This window comes from Propithecus coquereli, unplaced genomic scaffold (assembly GCF_000956105.1).
Source record: "Propithecus coquereli isolate 6110/MARCELLA unplaced genomic scaffold, Pcoq_1.0 Scaffold74, whole genome shotgun sequence".
In the NCBI taxonomy this organism is placed as follows: Eukaryota; Metazoa; Chordata; class Mammalia; order Primates; family Indriidae; genus Propithecus; species Propithecus coquereli.
The window spans coordinates 4123845-4145148 of record NW_012153507.1 but is presented as its reverse complement, the minus strand read 5'-3'; the positions used below and the strand labels follow the sequence as shown (position 1 = coordinate 4145148).

Below are 21304 nucleotides of genomic sequence, written 5' to 3'. Positions count from 1 at the left end.
ACCCTCTGTGATATTTGAGTGACTTGAAAGGTTAAACTACACTACCCCTAGGGAAGAAGCACTTCCCTACTTTTGTGATTCTAAGCGTTACGATCAGTGTTTTACAGGAATATAAATGTCCGTGAGAAGACAGCTGGTAAATATGAAATAAGGCTATATGGGAATAAAAGACCACGTAACAGTCACGGCATGATTGTTGTCTACTTTGACCACGAGGTTTAGGTGTTTACATATGAATTGGCCTAACAGAGGATCTTCAAGGTCGTTCATAGTAATAGAAACATAGTTTCATGGCGTGCACAATTTGCTAGATGTTGAGCGTGAAAGGAACAATAGCCACACATACATGATAATACTCAAAAAAAGTCGGCTGCAGACGGAGTGGGTCTCGGAACCTTCCTGCTGGGGATCTTTTGCCGGAGGGACCGGAAAGGGTTGGGATACTTTGTCGCGATGTGGGGAGGCGGCAAACTGAGCTACTTCGGGGGTCGTTTTTTAGGAGTGCTTGGGCCTGGTTGCAGGAGCTCACAAACCAAGGGTCCTCGCTTGATCTCCTCGGCTGGTGAGTGTGTGTACAGAAGTCCCTCGCTCGCAGTTGACTGTGGGGCTGGCGGATCTGCGCAGGCGCGGGGGAGGGCGGTGGGTTGTGGTCTCGGCTCCGCAAGGAGTGCAAACCTGCGGCGTTTCTCCTGGCTCTCGCTCTCCGTTGAATTCCCGGTCTGGGCTACGGTGCTCTCCTCCGCAAGAGGCCAGGAAAAAGAGCTGAGAACTAGTGGTCCTGGCCCGGGAGAGTGCAGGCCGCGGGCAGCCGCCGTGTATCCAGCGACATGTCTCATTTTGGTTGAGCTCCTTGCCCCAGGAGCCGGTGACTCTGCTCTGTGTATGCCTGAGTCTCAAGGTCATGCTTTGTTCCTTTGCCAGGGCGGGAAGGATACGCGTCTCTCATAGTTATTCATGGCTTTGTATTTGTATTTTGTTTGCACATATCCTGCTTTTTTCGGAAAGAATTTAAGGCAGCTATACTACTTTTGGATTGACAGGTTAATTCAACAGACTATATTTGCAAATAAGATCAAGAAAATAACGCACTGCACTTGGTGCTTGTAGACGACAGTCTGATTTTCGAACGCCCAGTATTAACCAGAAAGTTAAGTTTATCCTTTACATGAAACTCATTTAGCAAATACTGTATGCCAGGCACAGTTATGGTCAATGGGAATTTAAAAATGAATGATACCTGAAGGGTCTCTTTAAAAAAATGTTAGGATAGAGCTAAGATCAGGATATAATGAGCAAAAGAGAACTCTTAATAGCCCACCAATGGAGTTTATTAGTTAATACTAATATAGTGAAAAATAGTGCAGCCAATAAAAATGATTTAAATCTTTTTGTATCTACATGGGAAAATAATTAGGTTATAGTGTTAAGAAAATAAGATACAAATCAGTATGTGTTATGAACTTGGAGATATATAGAGAATAGAGCTAGACCAAAATTTTAGTGGTGATTGCTTGTGGTGGAGTAGGTGATTTTCTATCATTTTATCATCCTTTATATACTTTTCTTTTTATGAACTTTTTTTGGTAAACATATGTGTCTTTTTAAAACAGAAATTTAGAAAAGATACAATAAAATTATTTCCAAATGTTGAGTAAACATAGAGGGAGCATCTAATATGTTTGGGATCAGGAAAACTTCTTGAAAGAGGTATGTAAAGAAATGTCTTAAAGGAGTTGGCCAGTTTTAGAAGCAGTTGGAGAGGCCAAAGGACCAGCTTGAGAATCTGTGAGAAAGTTTGTCGGAAACTGCAGTGTTCCTTGGAAAGTAAAGTGTGTGGATGGAGGACAGCAGGTAAGGGCAGGAGTGGCAAGGGATGAGATAAGAGAACTTTTAGGCCGTGACAAGTTCATAAAAGGCCACGTACACCTTCAGAGGTTGACTTTATCCTGAGGACAGTGGAAATTATTGAAGGAACAGCATGATCAGACTTATAATATGTTTAAGAAATAACACACAGCAGCTGTGTAGAAATTGGTATGGAGACAGCCAAGTGTAGGTTTAGGGAAGTTTTAGAGTAATCCAGACAAAAAATGATGATAGCTGGAAATAAGGTGTTGGCAGGGTAAAGGTCTGTTGCCTGTCTTGTTCATTATTAGCATGATAGGTCCTGAATAAATGACTTTTGAATGAATTAAATGAAAAAAAATGTTTCCCATTCCTTTAAAATCTCAGATACTGCTGGGTGTGGTGGGTCACACCTGTAATCCCAGCTACTCTGGAGGTTGAGGTGGGTAGTTCAACTACTGGTCTTGAGGCCAGTAGTTCAAGACCAGCTGGGGGGCCGGGCGCGGTGGCTCACGCCTGTAATCCTAGCACTCTGGGAGGCCGAGGCGGGTGGATCCTTGGAGCTGAGGAGTTCAAAACCAGCCTGAGCAAGAGCAAGACCCCATCTCTACTAAAAATAGAAAGAAATTAATCGGACAACTAAAAATATATAGAAAAAATTAGCCGGGCATGGTGGCGCATGCCTGTAGTCCCAGCTACTCGGGAGGCTGAGGCAGAAGGATTGCTTGAGCCCAGGAGCGTGAGGTTGCTGTGAGCCAGGCTGACGCCACGGCACTCTAGCCCGGGCAACACAGTGAGACTAAAAAAAAAAAAAAAAAGACCAGCTGGGGCAACATAGTGAGACCCCCCTTTCTCTAAAAAAGAAAAAAAGTTAAAAATCTCAAATACCAGCATGAACACAGATTCAAGGTAGAGAAGGAATTGGTAGCATTCTGGATTTGTTGTTGGTTTTTTTTTTTTTTTCATTTTGTTTGAAATAATATACAAGAATATAATGTGCAAAATTTAGGGGCAACATCACAAAGAAGTGTAATGAAGTCGGTTTTACAGCTGTGATTCCTAACCAGAAACACCACTTGGTAAGTAAGATGAAAAGCCATGATTGTAGCTCAGAGCAAAAGCAGCTATATTACCAATGTATTTGCTCTAATTTTAGACAGTTGGATGAAAAGTAAAGTGCAAGTGTTGCACTGTAATAAGCGCGAAGTCTGCCCCCACCGTAAAGATTTGATGACAAAATATATTTAAGATACGTGGCAGAGGAGATATAGAACACAAAGTTAAAAAATACCATCATGTCCACTGTTAATAGCACCATTACAGTGACTACATCCCAGTGCTATTAACTAACTTTATCTTGGCCTGGGCTAGGTCTCCATTAGAAATAATGGATGGCTGCTGCCACCTGGTGCATAAAGTCAGCATGCCATAGGAACTGCAGCAGGTGGCTGTTACACTGGGACGCTGACACCAGCCACCTGCCACATGTTCTGGTAGCCCCTTGGCACTGGCCACACTAGGATTGCCTGCGTTTGGCACAGATGCTGAGCCATGTGGTGTTTGCTTGAGGAGAGGCCTACTCCCAGCTTCTGCTTCATTCCATCATGTGTTCAATACAGATTAGTAAGCAGTAAGGAGCCAATGTATAAACAGCAGTTACATATTTTTTAATTCGCCTTTTGTACAATTTAAATTAAAACATGTATACGCTTCTTTCTACTGTACTTTACTACAACAGGATATCAATTTTCAAGCCCATATTACCCTATAGACATATATGAAGTTTGGAAGAAAAGTAAGGCAATTTGGTTTACAGTGTTGATCATTTTAGCTTAATGCTGTAATGGAGAAAGCAAAACCTCACTCATATTATTAAATCATTTCAAGACTGAATGCTATTGGTATATTATGGTCACACAAATTCAGGACAAATACTGAGACCTTGGTCTTCTTAAGTCTTTCCATCAAGAGTTAATGTTTATGCAAACACAGAGTTAAGAACATAAGCATCCTGGTTTAATGTTGTTGTGAACCTGAGTTGGTTCTTTTCCAACAGTGAGGATTTAAATATTTCACATTTCTGTTCTTCAGCCAAAGCCTTTGCTTCTAGTGTGTACATCTTTCTCTCTTCATTCTTCATTTTCTTCCACCTGTCACCCAGGATCACATTTATGGCTCTATTATCTTTCCTTAGATACATCTGAATATATTCAACTCCGCATTTTTTGGCGAAAAGCATAGAGATATACATTGGACTTTTGCACTTAGTAGGAGAAGTGGCACTCAGTCCCTGAGCTATGGTTTTTGACAGCTTTAGCACATAAAGAATTCAAAGAGAGCTGTGATGATCCAGGCGAGCCACAGTTTTTACTGAACCCAGATTTTGCAAAATCTTGACCACCAGGTCCTCCACAAGACAAAGATACATGACATGATGAGCCATATACTTAACATATAAACTGCAGCAGAATCCGTAGATGTGAAGTCATAGCTTTTAAATGTATCAAAAACACCTGAATCATCAAAATTAATGGAATCAGGGTGTGCAGGAGGTAAACATACATCTCCAATATGAATTTCACAACATGGCATCCATGCTGTACCACAGTCAAGCGTGGGTAAGATGATGACCGACCTTTATTTTTAACGTAGAAAGGATGGTCCAGCTTACACTCTGCGATAAATAAACCATCTTCTACTGTACCAAGGTCAACAGTCACCTTCAGTACTGACTCACCAATGATACACTTTCTTCACGTGATAACTTTAGACCATGAGAACCATAGCCCTTGTGAGCACTCATTTGAAGAGCTTCCTCATTATCACAACTTTCAGCTCTAGCAAAATCTTCACCATCCTGCCATTCCTTATTGCTTCCCTTTTGAAAGCACAATTGTGTGCCTTTCAAAAAACAGTGCCAAACAGTTGAAGGCCAGGAATTGCACCATCACAAATCATCATTATCTGACAGGGAGGACATGCAGAAAATGCCAGATTCTGACTCACTCTTTGCCGTTTCATATCTTACTGGTGTTTCCTCCTTCCAGTGGTGATGAGGGAAGGCTTGCTCACTCTTTGAAGAAGAGGACACTGGTGAAGGGCATGCATAGGAATGTAAACCTTTGCTAGTAGCTATGATGTGTACAGGAGATGATCTGTTGTATTAAATAAAATGAGCACTGCCTAAGTGGACTTTGTGGACTAGTGACAATATTTGCTAATTCTGTTAGCCAATCTACCTCATTTTCACAGTATTTCTGATATGTCTGAGGTGTTTTGGTTCCAATATGATCTTGCGATATTTTTGATGTGAAACATGTGAACTTAGCTGGTACATGGCAGATTGGGTAGGATCACTTTGAACAGCCTGAAGTTCAGGAAGGTCATCAGACTCCATGTGCTCATCACAGGAGTTATATCCAGATGAGGATGGCAAATTCTCATTACACTGCAGCAACTTCAGTGAGTCATTCATTCCTGAAGCTCTCTTGTCCATTACCGGCAGGAGTTTCTATACTGCATTAGGCATCCGATTTCACTTCTCACACCATGTTATGGTGCTCCAAATTCCCAATTTGTCTATGTAAGCCACCTGGCTCCAGCTTCCTTTGCAAGGGTTCTCAGAAAAGGTAATTGGTAGTATCAATGCAGAGTCCTTATTTATTAACAGTAACTCCTGTCGCGGAGTGCTGGCAGCCCAGGCACTGGCCACCCTGGCCATGACAGCACCACCAACAGCTCGTGTACCTCCTCTCCGACTGGACTAACGCCGGCCTTCCCTGCATGCATTACAATGCTCCCGCCACCACTCTTACTCCTCAACTGAAATTTTCCTACTTCAGCATTCTGTTTATTAATGCGAACTCAGTCTCTTTCAGTTGTGGTAAGGTGGGTTTTAAAGCTATTGAGAATTCTAGCAAAACTGATGACTGAGGAATTCATTTTCCAGAAATAGAGGAGGTGAGAGAGGGAGATCAGAGGTTGTCACTAAGAAGAGGGCAGATACTGTTAACATCTCTGATGCTCATTTTCATAATAATGATGCTTTGTATGCCCTTATCTATGTATCGCAGTTTATATAAGTAAACTTTATTCTTTAATAATATTTCATTTATCTACCTAAAGTCATAAAGGAGGTAATATTTGAACTGGGTCTTAAAAGGTAGTACAGATAGAGTTGGTTGAACAGGGAATAAAATGAGCAAAAACCTAGAAGCATGAACTTTTTTTTTTCTTTTTAAAATATTGAAATGAATTTGGGAGAGGCTGTGAAGGACTTACTGAAAAACCAAACAAACAAAGAGCTCAGGAGAAAACTGCAGAAACTACAAAAAGACATGATATATAAATGACTATTAAACTAAAGAAAAGATATTTAACCTCATTCATGATAAATTAAAACTACAATAAGACACCGTTTCCACCTATTTGATTAATGAGGATAAAAATATTTGATTAACACATTGTATGGGTGACAGTGTGAGAAAACCAGCACTAGACACTCTGATGTATTACTCATGGAGTTGTAAATTGGTTCAACATCTGTGGGCGGCAATTACAAATTTACAAATGCACATACCCTTTGATATAATTTTTGGCATTCTGCCTACAGGTACTCTCAAACGCATATGAAATTATCATGTAATTTGATCTTGTGGTTTTGGTAATAGCAAAATATTAGAAATAACCTAAATGCCCATTAACAGAGAACTGCTTAAATAAATAATATAGCCATATAATGGATTACCAAGCTGCCTTTTTTTAAAAAGGATGTTCTTTAGTCGATATTATGAAATAACCTCTAAGATATATTGATAGGTGGAAAAAGCGGCATGCAGAATAATGTGTATATTGCACTACATTCTATATAAAATGGGAGAAATGGATACTTAAAAATGATTGCATATGTATAAAATATCTCTGGAATCTTACATACAAATCTAGTAACATTGGTTGCCCGTAGGGAGAGAAATTGGATAGCTACAGTCAGGGGTAGGAGAGATACTTTATAGTGTACCCTTTTATATGTTTGGATTTTTTTTTTTAATTTTGAACTAATTTAAGATTCACAAGAAGTTGCAAAGATAGCACAGAAAATTTTCATATACCCTTCACCCAATTCCTCAGTGATGACATCTTATACAACCATAGTACATTGTCAAAGCCAGGAGATCGACATTAGTATCATATTATGGACTAAACTACAGGCCTTATTTGGACTTCACTACCTTTCTTGCTCTCATTGTGCGTGTGTGTATGCATGTGTACACGTGTATATGTGCTTTATCACTTTTCTTGGTGCTACTGCTTTATAGTCAGACCCTACCTCTAACCTTGAACCTTGGCAATCACTGATCTATTCTCCATAACTATAATTTTGCCATTTCTTATGTAAATGGAATTGTACCATATGTACCTTTTGAGATTTTTTTTTTTCTCAGCATAAATACTTTTGAAATCCATCCAAGATGCTGCATGTATCAATAGTCCATTCCTTTTTATTTCTGGGTAGTTATTTCGTGATATGAATACACCAGTTTGTTTAACTATTCATCTATTGTAGATATTTTTGTTGTTTCCAGTTTGGGGTTCTTATGCTATGACCATTCATGTACAGGTTTTGTATTGACTTAAGTTTTTTCTTCTCTGGGATAAAAGCCCAGGGAGTACAATTGCTGAGTTGTATGGTAAGTGTATGTTTAACTTTATTAGGAATTGCTAAACTACTTTCCAAATTGCTAAACACTTTCCAAAGTGGCTATACTATTTTACATTCCTACTAGCAATATATTAATATAAGAGATCTAGTTAATATCCTGGTCTACACTTGGTAATATCAGGATTTTTGAATTTTAGCTGTTTTGTTAGGTATGTGGTGGTATCTAACTATGGCTTTCATTTGCATAACCCCAATGGCTATTGATATTAAACATCTCTTTATTTGTTTATTTGTGTCTGAATATCCTCTTAGAGTGTCTCAATTACTGAGAGAGGATGTTGAAGTCCCCAACTATGGTTGTTGACTTATTTCGCCTTTCAATTCTGTCAATTTTTGTTTCATGTGTTTTGAAATGCCATTGTTTGGTACATACACATTTAGGATTGCTTTGTCTTCTTGGTGGATATAATGTCCCTCTTTGTTTCTGGTACCTTTCTTTGCTCCAAAGTCTACTTTGTCTAAATGTTTATTAAACTGAGTATTCTGCAGCAGAGCAACTGGTTCATAAAGCAGGTCCCATACGTAAGTTTGAACATCTAGACTTTGTGAATGTTTATTTTAGGATGTCATATATATATACACATTTTTCCCCCGTAAAGGGTATTGAGCATATGTAAAAATCCATTTCATGTAGCTAACATGGAATTGACAGAATTTGAGCTAGTTTTGACAACTAATCTCAGAACTAATACTATTCTTGTTTAAAAAGTAACAACTTATATTTGAATGTCATTCTTTGTAATTTTTTGCAGCATAATTTTTTGCATAATGTGAATGCAAAAACTAATAGCATGAAAAGCTTATATATATGCATTACTTGTTTTCGCTAATTATAATTTCAGAAATGTCTGCGTTAGAATTAGATGGCAGAACATAAGACCTTTATTTTTAAAGTTAAATCCAAAATGAAGTAAAAAAACAAAAAAAACCTTTGCTTATCAATTGCAATGTAACATAAGATTACCCTATAAAATTTCTTCAATTACATGTTTATCAGGGATTCTTACTGTGCAATGCTTTTCTCTAGACATTTAATTTTTTTTTCAGTTTATTCAAAGAATCAGCTCAGTTGGACTCTAGAAATTAAACCAGGAGTTTTCAATGAATACAGAAACATGTGGTTCAAATCCTATAGGATGACCTTTTCCTGTTTGAATAGAATGAAAAGTTACAGGTGAGTTTATTTATTACTGTGGCAAATATTTACATAATTATATGTAATAGTTTAGTATTGATTATGTTTAAAAACCCCAGTATGTAATAGCTCATGTGGTTTGATTAAAGTAGCTTTTATTTATTTAAATATTCATAACTAATTTATTTCTAACAATTTTTAAATTTGGAAAATTTCAAGCCCACAGAAAAGGTGATAGAGTAATACAGTATACAACCATACAAAACCTTCATCCAGATTCACAGATAGCTTTTATTTTTAATATAAGACTGTATTACTTGGAGAAGTATTTTTACTTCCTCATAGTTTTCTTATGACAAGACACAAATAATGTAGTGCTTAAAATCATAAATGATTTAGGTGCAACATACATATGATAAGGTGGATAAGTATATACTCTTGGTAGTAAAATTGAATCAAAGTTTTGTCTTTCTGTATGTTATAAACCAATTTCTAATCATGTGAAAAATATTGCATAGCATTAATTAAGACTTGAGCTCTAAGTGCATGCTCCCACTTGTAAGTGAGCTTTGAGATTGGGTGTATATGAAATCATTCTTAGTCACATGAGCAACCACCTACTGTTATCTATTGTAAATTAGTCCTTAATTACTAGGGCTTTACATTAAGCATGGAAAAGAAGGCTAATATTCCTAAGATAATATTAAAGAAGAATATTTGAATCTTAAAAGAATAAAAAGTAATGAATATAGAATGTACTTTCCATGTGTAGCTAAGAAAAACATAGTAAAAATTTGAATGGTATTACCTTTTTTCTCACTCAACATCCTTCTTATCCTTTCTTATCCTTTTACCCAAGCAGACCTTCAGAGGATTTTCCTATACTATACTATGACATGGAACTCAGTGTAATGTCTGTTTAACCCCTTAGTCTCTATTGGATCTCATTTGATTAAAAAAATTTTTTTTAAGGCAAATTATGTAATTTTCTGGGCTTTTTCCTTCAGATTATTCATTTGATAAATGTTTCCTGAGCACCAACTATGTTGCAGGAACTGTACTAGTCACTAGGAATAAAATGGTAAGCAAAACAGTCCATGCCTTGCCTTCATAGTGCTTATGGTCTAGTGGGGAGGCAGACATGATCAAATAATCACACAGCTCATGAAGAAGTATAAAGTGGTACAGGATTTAAAATAGGGGAATATGACCCAGTTTCGAGGATCAGAGAAGACTTCTTAGGTAACACTCCATTTGGCCAGGTGCAATAGCTCACACCTATAGTAGTAACCCTAGCACTTTGGGAAGCCGAGGTGGGAGGATTGCTTGAGCCCAGGAGTTTGAGACCAGCCTGGGCAATAGTGAAACCCCATTTCTACAAAAAAATTTTTTTTAATTAGCTTGGCATGGTGGCGTGCACCTGTAGTTCTAACTACTTGGTGGACTAAGGTGGAAAGATCATTTAAGCCCAGGAGTTTGAGGTTGCAGTAAGCTGTGATCATGCCACTGCACTCTAGCCTGGGTGATAGAGCGAGACCCTGTCCCAAAACAAAACAACAACAACAAAAAACCACTCAATTTAAGATCTGAAGAATGAGAAGGAATTAATTAGGTGTTTGTAGGAAGAATGTTTCAGACAGAGGGAACAACATATACAAGTGTCTGAGGAAAGAGCAATCATGGCCAGTTCCAAGAAAAGAAAGAAAGCTGGAGCGGGAAGGATGAGGAAAGTAGTACAAAGTGAGTTTGGAGAGAGAGGAAACTGGGTTCAAAATAATTCAGAACTTTGTAAGTCATGCTAAGGATTTTGGTCTTTTTTCTAATGGCACTAAGAAGCCGTGAAAGCATTTTATGCAGGGAAGTAACATGATGATATTTGTATTTTGGAACAATCCATCTGAATGCATCATGGAGAGCAGATTGGAAGGGGATGAGGTAGGAAGCAGCCAGACTAATTAGAAAGCTAGGACAGTAGTTCAGGCAAGAGGTAATGGAAACTTGGACTAGGATACAGCAGTAGAAATGGAGTGAAGAAGATGGAGGCACCTGGGTTCAAATCCTGACTCCACCATTTACTTAATCTCTCTGAGCCTCTCTTTTCTTATCTGTAAAGTAGGGATAATAATAGTACCCCCCTAGTAGAGTTGTTAGAAGGATTAAATGAGATGATATATGTAGAGTTCTTAAATAGTACCTGGCATTTAGTAAGTGCTCAATAAATGGTAGCTATTATTATTACTAGATGTGACCCAGAAGGCCAAGTTTTATAAAGTCCCATTTTGAGTTGAAACTTACTTCAAAAGCAAATGAGTTTTATTTCATCTGTGAATATATATATTTATAAGCAGTGTGATTATTAGAAAACTTGGTTTTAAAGCATCAAAATTGAGCAACATATGTATTTAGAATCTGATAAATTATAAATCTCTTTCTACGTAATACGTCCCATGTTACATTTTTTTAAACAACAGTATTTGCTTGCCTCTTTGTTTTCACCTCTTAGGTACCCTTGGACAAGACTGTACAGTACTTCACAAAACACTGTGGACAGCAGTGAGGTCAAAACCTTCCTGGCCCTGGCTCACAAGTGGTGGGATGAGCAAGGAATATACGCACCACTTCATTCTATGAATGACCTGAGGGTGCCATTTATTAGGTAACATTCCAGAAACTCTAAGTCTTTTAAAATGCAACTTTTTAAGAATTCATCTTCTTTTGCATTCATTTCTCTCTTAGATTACACCTAGGTTTAAAATCCTGAATTTTAAGTTTGCTTTGAAAATTAGGGAGAGTCTCTTCAGTGTCTATTGTTTGAAACCATTCATTTTAAATAACATTATCGAAGGTCCAAGCTGCTCTCATAACTTAACTTGAAGCATTTGGGGATATTACAAAGTTAATTAGAGTTAAATCCTTATGAAAGGAAACTAGGGTGCTATGGCATCAAGGCCATTTTATAGCTGCTGACCTGCAGTGGTCTCGTTGACTTAAGCAGTTCTGGTAAAGGAAATACTGCCGAGACAGTTTGATTCAACAAAATTTTTTGAAAACTTACCTTGTACAGAGCTCAGGAGCTAGACTGTAAAAGATACTGAGATGAATGAAACATAATCCTTGTGCTTCAGGAAATTATAGGTTGCCGTGGGAGATAAATAAAGGCAAGAGTTCATCGGGCTTACCTTTAAGAAATTGTTCATTTGTCCTTCTGTCCATTTATTTACTCATCAAACGGACATTTTTGAGCAGCCAACATGGGCAAAGTAGTGTAATTAATTAATATAGAATATCAGACTCAGACTCTGCCCTCATCAAACTTCCTGACTGACTTTTGCTATTATAGTTCATCCAGAATCAGCGTAGCAAAAAGGGAAATATTGGCATCTTTTTATTACCACTGAATTTGTGGATTGCTGAACCACTAAGACAGAGAAAAGCAGGAATGTTGTTCTATTACACTAGAACGCTGGTTCACAAAGTGTAGGCCTTGCACCAGTGGCATCAGTATCACCTAGGATCTCATTAGAAATGCAGATTATCAGATGAATGGATAAAGAGAATGTGGTACATATACACAATGGGATATTATTCATCCACAAAAAAGAATGAAATTTCATCATTTGCAACACATGGATGGAAGTGGAGAACATTATGTTAAGTGAAATAAGCCAAGCACAGAAAGACAAATTTTGCATATCCTCACTAATATGTGGGAGCTAAACATTAAAACAGTTGATCTCATGAAGCTAGAGAATGATGGTTACCAGAGGCTGAGAAGGGTAGCGGGAAGAGAGGGATAAATTGGGAGTGGTTAATGGGTGCAAAAATATAGTTAGTTAGAATGTGCAATATCTGATAGCACAATAAAGTGACTATAGTCAACAATAAGTTAAGGTATACTTTAAAATAACTAAAAGAGTGGAACTGGAATGTTCCTAACACAAAGAAATGATAAATGCTTGAGGTGATAGATACTCCAGTTACCCTCATTTGATTATTATACACTGTATGCCTGAATCAAAACATCACATGTACCCCATAAATATATACAACTATTATGTACCCATAATAATTTAAAATAAAAAAATTTTTAAAAAAGAAATGCAAATTAGCATGTAAACTAAAAATAAAATCCTAAGGCTCCCACCCCACTTCTGAACAGACCCCCTCTTGGTCTAGGGGACCCTGGATAAACCTTAAAAGTGAGTTCCTGGCCATGAAGGGAAGGGAGGTTGGACATTCTTCCTTATACCTCCTCCCTTTTGGAGTTTAGACACAACAACTGACCAGCATTAATGTTAAAATAGAGATCATAAGACTGGCAAAACGAACTGTGGCAATAAGAAACTAAATTACAAATAGGACCTAAGGCCATGCACGGCAAAGGTTAAGTCATGCCTATAGGCCATCACTTTGGGTAACAGATCAGTTTGAGTCAGTATATTGTGGCTTGTTCTGTGATTAGCAGTCTTCCTTATCTTAAACCATTCCTTTCTATGACTCCAAGCCTTTAGACAAAGCTTTATTTCTTTAACTAATTATAAATTAAAGAATTTCTGAACCCACCTATAACCTATTAGCACCACTTCAAGATGTACTGCCTTTTCTTTTCTTTTTTTTTTTTGAGACAGAGTCTCACTCTTGTTGCCTGTGCTAGAGTGCAGTGGCTTCAGCCTAGCTCACAGCAACCTCAAACTCCTGGGCTCAAGCGATCCTCCTGCCTCAGCCCCCTGAGTAGCTGGGACTACAGACATGCACCACCATGCCCGGCTAATTTTTTTTCTATATATTTTTAGTTGTCCAACTAATTTCTTTCTATTTTTAGTAGAGATTGGGTCTCGCTTTTGCTCAGGCTGGTCTCGAGTTCCTCCTGCCTCGGCCTCCTAGAGTGCTAGGATTCCAGGCGTAAGCCACTGCGCCCGGCCGAGATGTACTGCCTTTTCAATCCAAACCAACACATACTTTCCATGTATTGATTTATGCTTTTACCTGCAATTCCCGTTTCTCTAAAATGTGTAAAACCAAACTGTAACCAGACCACCTCAGGACCACTTACTTATTCAAGGCATCTTGGGCTTGTGTATCCTAAGGCCATGGTCACTCATACTGGCTCAGAATAAACTTCCTTAAATTATTTTACAGGGTTTGGGGTTTTTTTCTGTTAACAATCAGGTCTCATTTGGGGCCTATTGCTGGGGGTGGAAGGTCAACAGTCTGTTTTAGAAAACTTTCCAGGTGATTCTGATGCATACTAAGTTTGAGAACTACTTTATTCAAACTATTGTGAGATCTATCTAGACATCACGTAAAATAGATAACCCAGGGCAGTGCAAACTATAGTTAGAAATTTAGATTTTATCTTGAGCATAATTGGAAGCCATAGAAGGAGAGTGATATAATGTAACTTATGATATAAAGGAATCATTTTGGCTGCTGTTTGAAGAATGTGTCAGACTTCATTTGTAATGGGTCCTTTCTGTTTATTATAACTTTTGAGAGTGATCTACTTAACCACTATTCATGTTATTCTTAAAATTCAATTAATTTTAATAGCAATAAAAGGTATCCTACGATATCCTCATTTTATATAATATGTATTTCAATATAAGTATAATTAAAATTCACATATAGACCAATTAGTTTAGTTTACAATACCGTTATATATATATATATACATACATATACCTGTGTTTGTTTGTATGTGTACATAATTTGTGTGTGTGGTAAAGTATTCCTGTTACCACCCACAGGGTCCCTTGCCCACTGCCCAAGAGGGAGCCAATACACTGAGACAGCAGGAGTTGCAGCAGAGAAGGAGTTTAATATCACAGGGAGCTGAGCAAGGAGACAGGAGAAATTTCTCCAATCTGTCTCCCTGAGAATTTTGGGGCTTAGGTTTTTAAAGGCCAACAAAGGGCTAGGGAACCTGGGTCTGCTGATTGGCTGGGGATGAGCTCATAGGGTTGGGAAGCAGAAATTGTCTTCTTGGCTGAGACAGTTCCTAGGTAGAGGGTCACAGGACCTGTTGAGTCAGTTCCCTCACATGGCCATTGGTCTGGTTGGCGTCAGTTGGTCTCCCCGAATGAAGAGTCTGGAAGATATCTCAAAGACCAGTCTTAGCTTTTACAATAGTGGTGTTATCTATAGAAGCAATGGGGGAAGTTACAAATCTTGCACCGAAGATATGTGACTCTTAAGCAGTAAGCAGTTATAGGAAGGCAAGCTAGGAAACAATGGCTGCTTAACTTTTAGCTATGTCTATATGTCTATAGATATTAGACTTTTACCACAGTTCTTGCCTTGTGGCCTTACATTACTTTATTATAGGTGGTTTCATTAATATGATTATCTTAGAATTAAGTTTACTTGATTTAGATGCCTGTTTACATTCTCATTCATGAAAACACCACTAACAGAAAATTAAAAGAAACCCAATTCTGAAGGGAATATAAACAAATTCGGAAAATATACGTCTCCCATCTGCTTTTTCTAAACCCTGTAAAATAACCTATTTGTTGCTGACATGAAATGGATCCAGCAGATACCGACAACATAGCCAATAGGGGTCTCAGGTGCCATGATATCTCAAGCAAATAAAATTAGGTTAATCTAAATCAGATTATTTTGAATTATTTTCTTTATATTTTTACTAAAGCAGTAAATGAGTCATAATTACTATTAGATTATTTCAGAGCAGTACTCAGCCTCCTGCTTTTGATTATTGAAAATGTTTTATAAAATATAAGTCGTTTAATGCTGAGAATAAAAGATCTATTTATCAAAAAAATCCATAATCCATTTAAAATGGGAGTTAATATTTCCTCAAAAATTGTATACTTTTAAGATTTTTCATCGATAAAATTAATGATTTTTTATATGTTTTGAATTTTTTTAAAAAGAGACAATCTTTTGAAAGTAATTCCTAATCACCAGCCAGGAAAACCTTTGTCTGGGATGAAGATTCTCGATGTTGGCTGTGGTGGTGGATTGTTAACTGAAGTAAGTGACTTATGGCTTTCCTGCCATTTTTAACTGGGAAAAAAAATTAAGAGGTGGGCTTGTGCCTCATTTATCCTTTCAACAAATGATATTATTCATTTAAAAAAGAGAAATGCGTAATGTTGATTTTAATCTTCTTGTGATTACAGACGTAACACTTTTTTAAAAAAATAAAAATTTTAGAAAATTATACTGAATGATTTTTTTTTAAATAAAAATGGGGTATGGGTTATTCAAATAGCCTTGAAAATCTTGTCATCTCTTCTGTCCCAAGAAATGAGGCAGTTTCAACTGGTTTAAATACAATGATAGGCTGTCCTCTCGCACTTGTTTCAACGACACACCTAATGGTTTCGCCTGCTTGTATGGCTCTTCCCTTCCTAGGTGCTTTAGCTACTTGGAAGAGTAGTCATTCTTCCTGTGAAGACTGTGCGCTTTAGCTTATAGTGAAGTCATGCCTTGAAGCTCTGTTTTGTATTCCTCTATCAACACAGGAACTTTTTTTTCCAATACTGCACCATAATTTCGTCTTTCAAAGATATTTTAAGCAACAGTATGGGATACAAATGTAAGCTAAAATTCAATGGGATGTGGTACCGTCAAGGTCCATACCTCAACCAAGTTGCCAGGGAGGCGAAGAGGCCTTCGATACACAGGTTCTCACATGTACAAAAAAACGTATTCTTTACCTGATACTGGGCGAATTTCTTTTGACATCAATTATAAAATTTCAGGAAACTTAAAATATGTATAAATACATCCCTCAGAGTCAAGAACATGTGGTGTACAAATTGTAAATGAGTAAGATTTTACCATGTGTGTTTTTTTTTGTTTTGTTTTCGAGACAGTCTCACTCTCTTGCCTGGGCTAGAGTGCCGTGGCGTCAGCCTAGCTCACAGCAACCTCAAACTCCTGGGCTCAAGCGATCCTTCTGCCTCAGCCTCCCGAGTAGCTGGGACTACAGGCATGCGCCACCATGCCCGGCTAATTTTTTCTATTTTTTAGTAATTTCTTTCTCTTTTTAGTAGAGACGAGGTCTCGCTCTTGCTCAGGCTGGTATCGAACTCCTGAGCTCAAACAATCCTCCCGCCTCTGCCTCCCAGAGTGCTAGGATTATAGGCTTGAGCCACCACGCCCGGCCCACATGTGTTTTGTAATCTGCTCTGTGTGTTACTGTAGATTCTTACATCTCTAAAATAGTGTGATTTGTACTTTTAGTTTATCGACTAACCTATTTAATGTAAACACTGTGTAAGTTTTGATTAAAATTAAGCCTGTGTTTAAAAACTTGGGCATACCATTACAAGTGATTGAATATAAAAACAGAGAAATAATTAACTATGAAGAATCATTTCTAGTTAGTCACAGAAAAAAACTATTGAGAAAAAAGTTGTTCTTTAGAAAATCTGAATATTTCAGAAATGATTGCTGGGTTTTTACAATGGCATGTGACATTGATTGTACTTTAAATATGTTAATACTGTACAACATGCATGTAAATATACCTAGAGCATATAGACAAAAACTTTTTCACTGTTCTCAAGTGGTTTTTGGTTTTTGGGTTTTTTTTGAGATAGGGTCTCACTCTGTTGCCCAGGCTGGAGTGCAGTGGCATGATCATAGCTCACTGCAGCCTTGAACACCTAGGCTCAAGTCATCCTCCTGCCTCAGCCTCCCAAGTAGTTGGGACTGCAGGTGCACACCACCAAACCCAGCTCATTTTTTTTAATATATTTTTTGTAGAGACGGGTTCTCACTATGTTGCCCAAGGTAGTCCAGAACTCCTGGCCTCAAGTCATCCTCCCAGCTCAGCCTCCCAAAACTCTGGGATTACAGGCTTGAGCCGCCACACCCAGCGTCAAATCGTTCTCTGTAAGTTTTTTGTTGTTGTTTTGATTGTTCTCACTTTTAAACTTTTGAGTATGGAAAATTTCAAATGTATATAAACTAGAGAAAATGGTATATGTATTTCTGTATACCCATAAGTGTTTTCCAGTAATTATCACCTCATGGTTAATCTTGGGTTTTTTTCCCTTTTTGATAAGCTTTTTATTGCTAACGTGTTCTGTTTTTTTCCTGAGAGTAACAGTTTTTTTATGCCATTAGCCTCTAGGGCGGCTTGGGGCTTCGGTTATTGGAATCGATCCTGTGAATGAGAACATTAAAACAGCACAGTGCCATAAATCATTTGATCCAGTCCTGGATCAGAGGATAGAGTACAGAGCATGTTCCCTTGAAGAGATTGTGGAAGACACTGCAGAAACATTTGATGCTGTCGTAGCTTCTGAAGTTGTAGAACATGTGCTTGATCTAGAGACATTTTTACAGCACTGCTGTCAAGTGTTAAAAGTAAGACGGATTTTACTTCTTGGTTTTTTCCTTCTGAGGGTGTGTATGTATCCATCATAGTAATAAAATGTTCCACAATACATTAGCAGTCCAGCAGGAAAGGTATAACAGAAAAGAAACCAAGAGGCCAGTGTTAGGGGACAGCATCTCTACTGAAGATTACTTCTGCCCCTCAGCGTGCCCTCAATACCAGGGTTTTCCAGTGTCCTATTAGTATCTTGATGACCAGGGATCTCAAAAAATGTTGATTCTGAGCATTGGAAAACCTTACATTTATAGCAGTATTTTTCCATTGGTACAGTCTGGATTAAATACTTAATAGATATTGAAGGACAATTACCAATAAATTGATTTGGATTAATAGTTAAAAATCAATAAAAACAATTATTAGCATAAATTTACTTAAATAGCATAAGTAACTCTGTATGTGATACATGTATAACGGTTTTCAGCTTATGAAAGAGTACTTCATACATTTGATCTTACCTACAACTAAGTGAGGAAGGAAAGGCAGGTATTATTATCACCTCTTTTGACCTATGAGGACTCAGGATTTGTGAGATGTCAAAGGTCACTGGGCTTTTACGTCAGAAGTCACTAGGCTCTTAAGTAGAGCTTAAGGCTAGATCATTTGACTCCAAGTTTAATTCTTCCCATTATTTACACTTATGCAGTATAATTTGCCACAGACTTGTTAGTCCTCTGAATGTGGTTCTAATTTTCTTTTAATGAATATCCCTGTAGTAATATTATGACCATATTGACTTTGTTGTTTATATATTCAGGAGGTAACAACCTAAGGTCAAAAGCTAAAGGAATGAAATACTTAGATCTTATCTAAGTAGAGCTTTTAATTTTATTTTTATTTATTTATTTTTCAAGACAGAGTTTCGCTTGGTCCCCCAGGCTAGAGTGCAGTGGCATGATCATAGCTTATTGCAACCTTCAACTTCCAGTCTCAAGGGTCCTCCTGGCTCAACCTCTCAAGTACTTGGGACTACAGGCGTGCGCCACCGCACCCAGCTCATTTAAAAAAATTTTTTGTAACGACAGGGTCTCGTTATGTTGCCCAGGCTGGTCTGGAACTCCTGGCCTCAAGCAATCCTTCTGCCTTGGCCTCCCAATGTGCTGGGATTACAGAAGTGAGCGATCATGCCTGGCTAAATAGAGCTTTTTTGAAAAACTTTAAGTAATTTTAAATTTATAGAAGAGTTGTAACTCTTTTGCCCTTATGTTAACATTTCACTTCATAAAGGCAGGAGCTAGGATGAGTGAAGCGAGGCACCGAGGGCACAAAATTGGAGGAGATACTCCCTCTCAGCTGCCGACCCTGCACCTGCTCAGCCTGAAAGGGGTCGCCTGTTTCCGTTCTGTGCCCTAGGAGCCTCACGTGTCTCATTATAGTCTTAGCCTTGTACATAACCCCTGGTACAGTTCTCAAAACTAAGAAGTTAGCATTGGCATTATACTTATTAACTGCACTACACAGCTTTTTAAATTTCACTAATTTTTTGCTAGTGTCATTTTTCTGTTACAGGATCCAATCCACACTAACATGTATTTAGTTGCTATGTTTCCTTGGTCTCCTTCAATATGTGACAGTTTCTTGGTGTTTCCTCCTAAATGGAGTTTTATTAGGCTTATCTCTTATTTTCCAAGTACAACTCCTTAATTATTAGTTTTTGTGTTGTATGTCAGTCAGTATGTGTGCATGGAGGTTCTTTGACACATATGAAGAATGCTGGCATTGTGGTTTTAAAACTAAATTTTACCTTAATGGAAAATGGAAAGCCCATATTTAAAAAAAAAAAAACCATTGCTTACCACCATTTCCTTAGAGTATGATTTGGTAGAAGACAGATTAGATATTCATAAGTGATTCTTAATAAAATATTTTAGAATACCAGAGTTTTACAGAGAAAAGCTAAAATGTGTGATGATATAGTGTGTGATATTTCTATTTTTAATTTAAGGGCACACTCCAATATGTCAGGGCTTCCTCTTTTCTTTTTTATTTTTGGTTCAGGGTGGTATTTGAGATACATTATCTGTTTCTCCCCCACTTCTTTCTCTCTTTTTCTATGTCTATGGTAATATGATTATTTTGGAGGGAATCTTTGACATTGTTATCAGGCTAATGAGAATGTATAGAAGAGGGAGGGAATATTAATGTTCTCGTCGTTTGTGAGACTAAATATAGGAGACCCCATAAATTATAGTCACTAAAACATGGCAGACTAAAGGTCCCATAAGTGGTTTGCATTCATCTAAGTGCTTATCTTGATGTCTTTATGTTCTTTATACAAATGAAATCAAAGCCAAAGCAAAAACTTTCAAACTTTAATTGTTGACGCTTTTGTCAGAAAACATTTATTGACCATGCTCCCTGCCCAAGATGTGTAGCTCTGTGCTATACCAAACAAGTTAGACAGGCTCAGCACTTGAAGAGAAAACCATGCTGACATACATAAGGACGTGAATGTGGACATGTGACAAGGAAAAGCAGCCTGATCTCATTTCCATATTTTTATTATGAAGTATTTGGTATGTACAAAAGAATACATATGATATAAATATAAATCATAGTAATGTATGATTTTAAGAGTTGTAAGTACTGTTGTATAAACTTAGTGAGTGCATCTGAAATGCCTTTAATAATGAATTTCCCAAGAGAAAACAATACTGTTTTGGTAAATTATATTTTATTCATACTTAAGTATCTTAACTGCACTTAAATTATTTGGGAGGAAGGAGGAGGGAGGAGGAAGCCAAGCTTAAATGATACACGCATAACCTTTAAATTCTACTTCTGTACAATTTTACTTCTTCTAGCCTGGTGGCTCTTTATTCGTTACTACAATCAACAAAACACAACTGTCCTATGCCTTGGGAATTGTTTTTTCAGAGCAAATTGCAGGTATTGTACCAAAAGGTACTCATACTTGGGAGAAGTTTGTTTCACCCGAAAAGCTCGAGAGCATTCTGGAACCAAGTAAGTATTAAGAGTAATTTTTCCAGTTTTCAAGGCCTAACTGAACTTTTAATGCACCTAATCATATGACCTAGCACTTAATTAAATAGGCCACTATTTTTTTGGATGCTGTTTTTTTCTCCTCAACTAGGTCATAAACTCATTGAAGTTAGGGTTAAGTAGTAGATACCACTTCTCTCTTACCTGTAGCACCTAACCCAGGGCCAAGCAAATAACAGGTGATCAATGAATACTTTCTGGCTATTTAGTTCTCACTTGTTTCAGGATG

At 37.5% G+C, this 21304-nt stretch overlaps 1 protein-coding gene across 1 annotated transcript; it reads left to right on the top strand.

Moving 5' to 3' along the window:
• Positions 1-453: 453 nt before the first annotated feature.
• On the top strand, positions 454-21047 carry COQ3 (coenzyme Q3 methyltransferase). Its single transcript, XM_012661842.1, has 6 exons — positions 454-562; positions 8612-8738; positions 11203-11355; positions 15596-15695; positions 17802-18044; positions 20877-21047. The coding sequence occupies exons 1-6, from the start codon at positions 454-456 to the stop codon at positions 21045-21047; spliced, it is 903 nt and encodes a 300-aa protein (XP_012517296.1).
• Positions 21048-21304: the final 257 nt, after the last annotated feature.

What these genes read in the sequence shown, in the direction of transcription:
- COQ3 (XM_012661842.1), top strand. Translation starts at nt 454, where the DNA reads ATGTGGGGAGGCGGCAAACTGAGCTACTTCGGGGGTCGTTTTTTAGGA. An exon ending in AATAGAATGAAAAGTTACAG is followed by an intron (nt 8,739 to 11,202) that starts GTGAGTTTATTT and finishes TTCACCTCTTAG; the next exon opens with GTACCCTTGGACAAGACTGT. An exon ending in ACTGCTGTCAAGTGTTAAAA is followed by an intron (nt 18,045 to 20,876) that starts GTAAGACGGATT and finishes TACTTCTTCTAG; the next exon opens with CCTGGTGGCTCTTTATTCGT.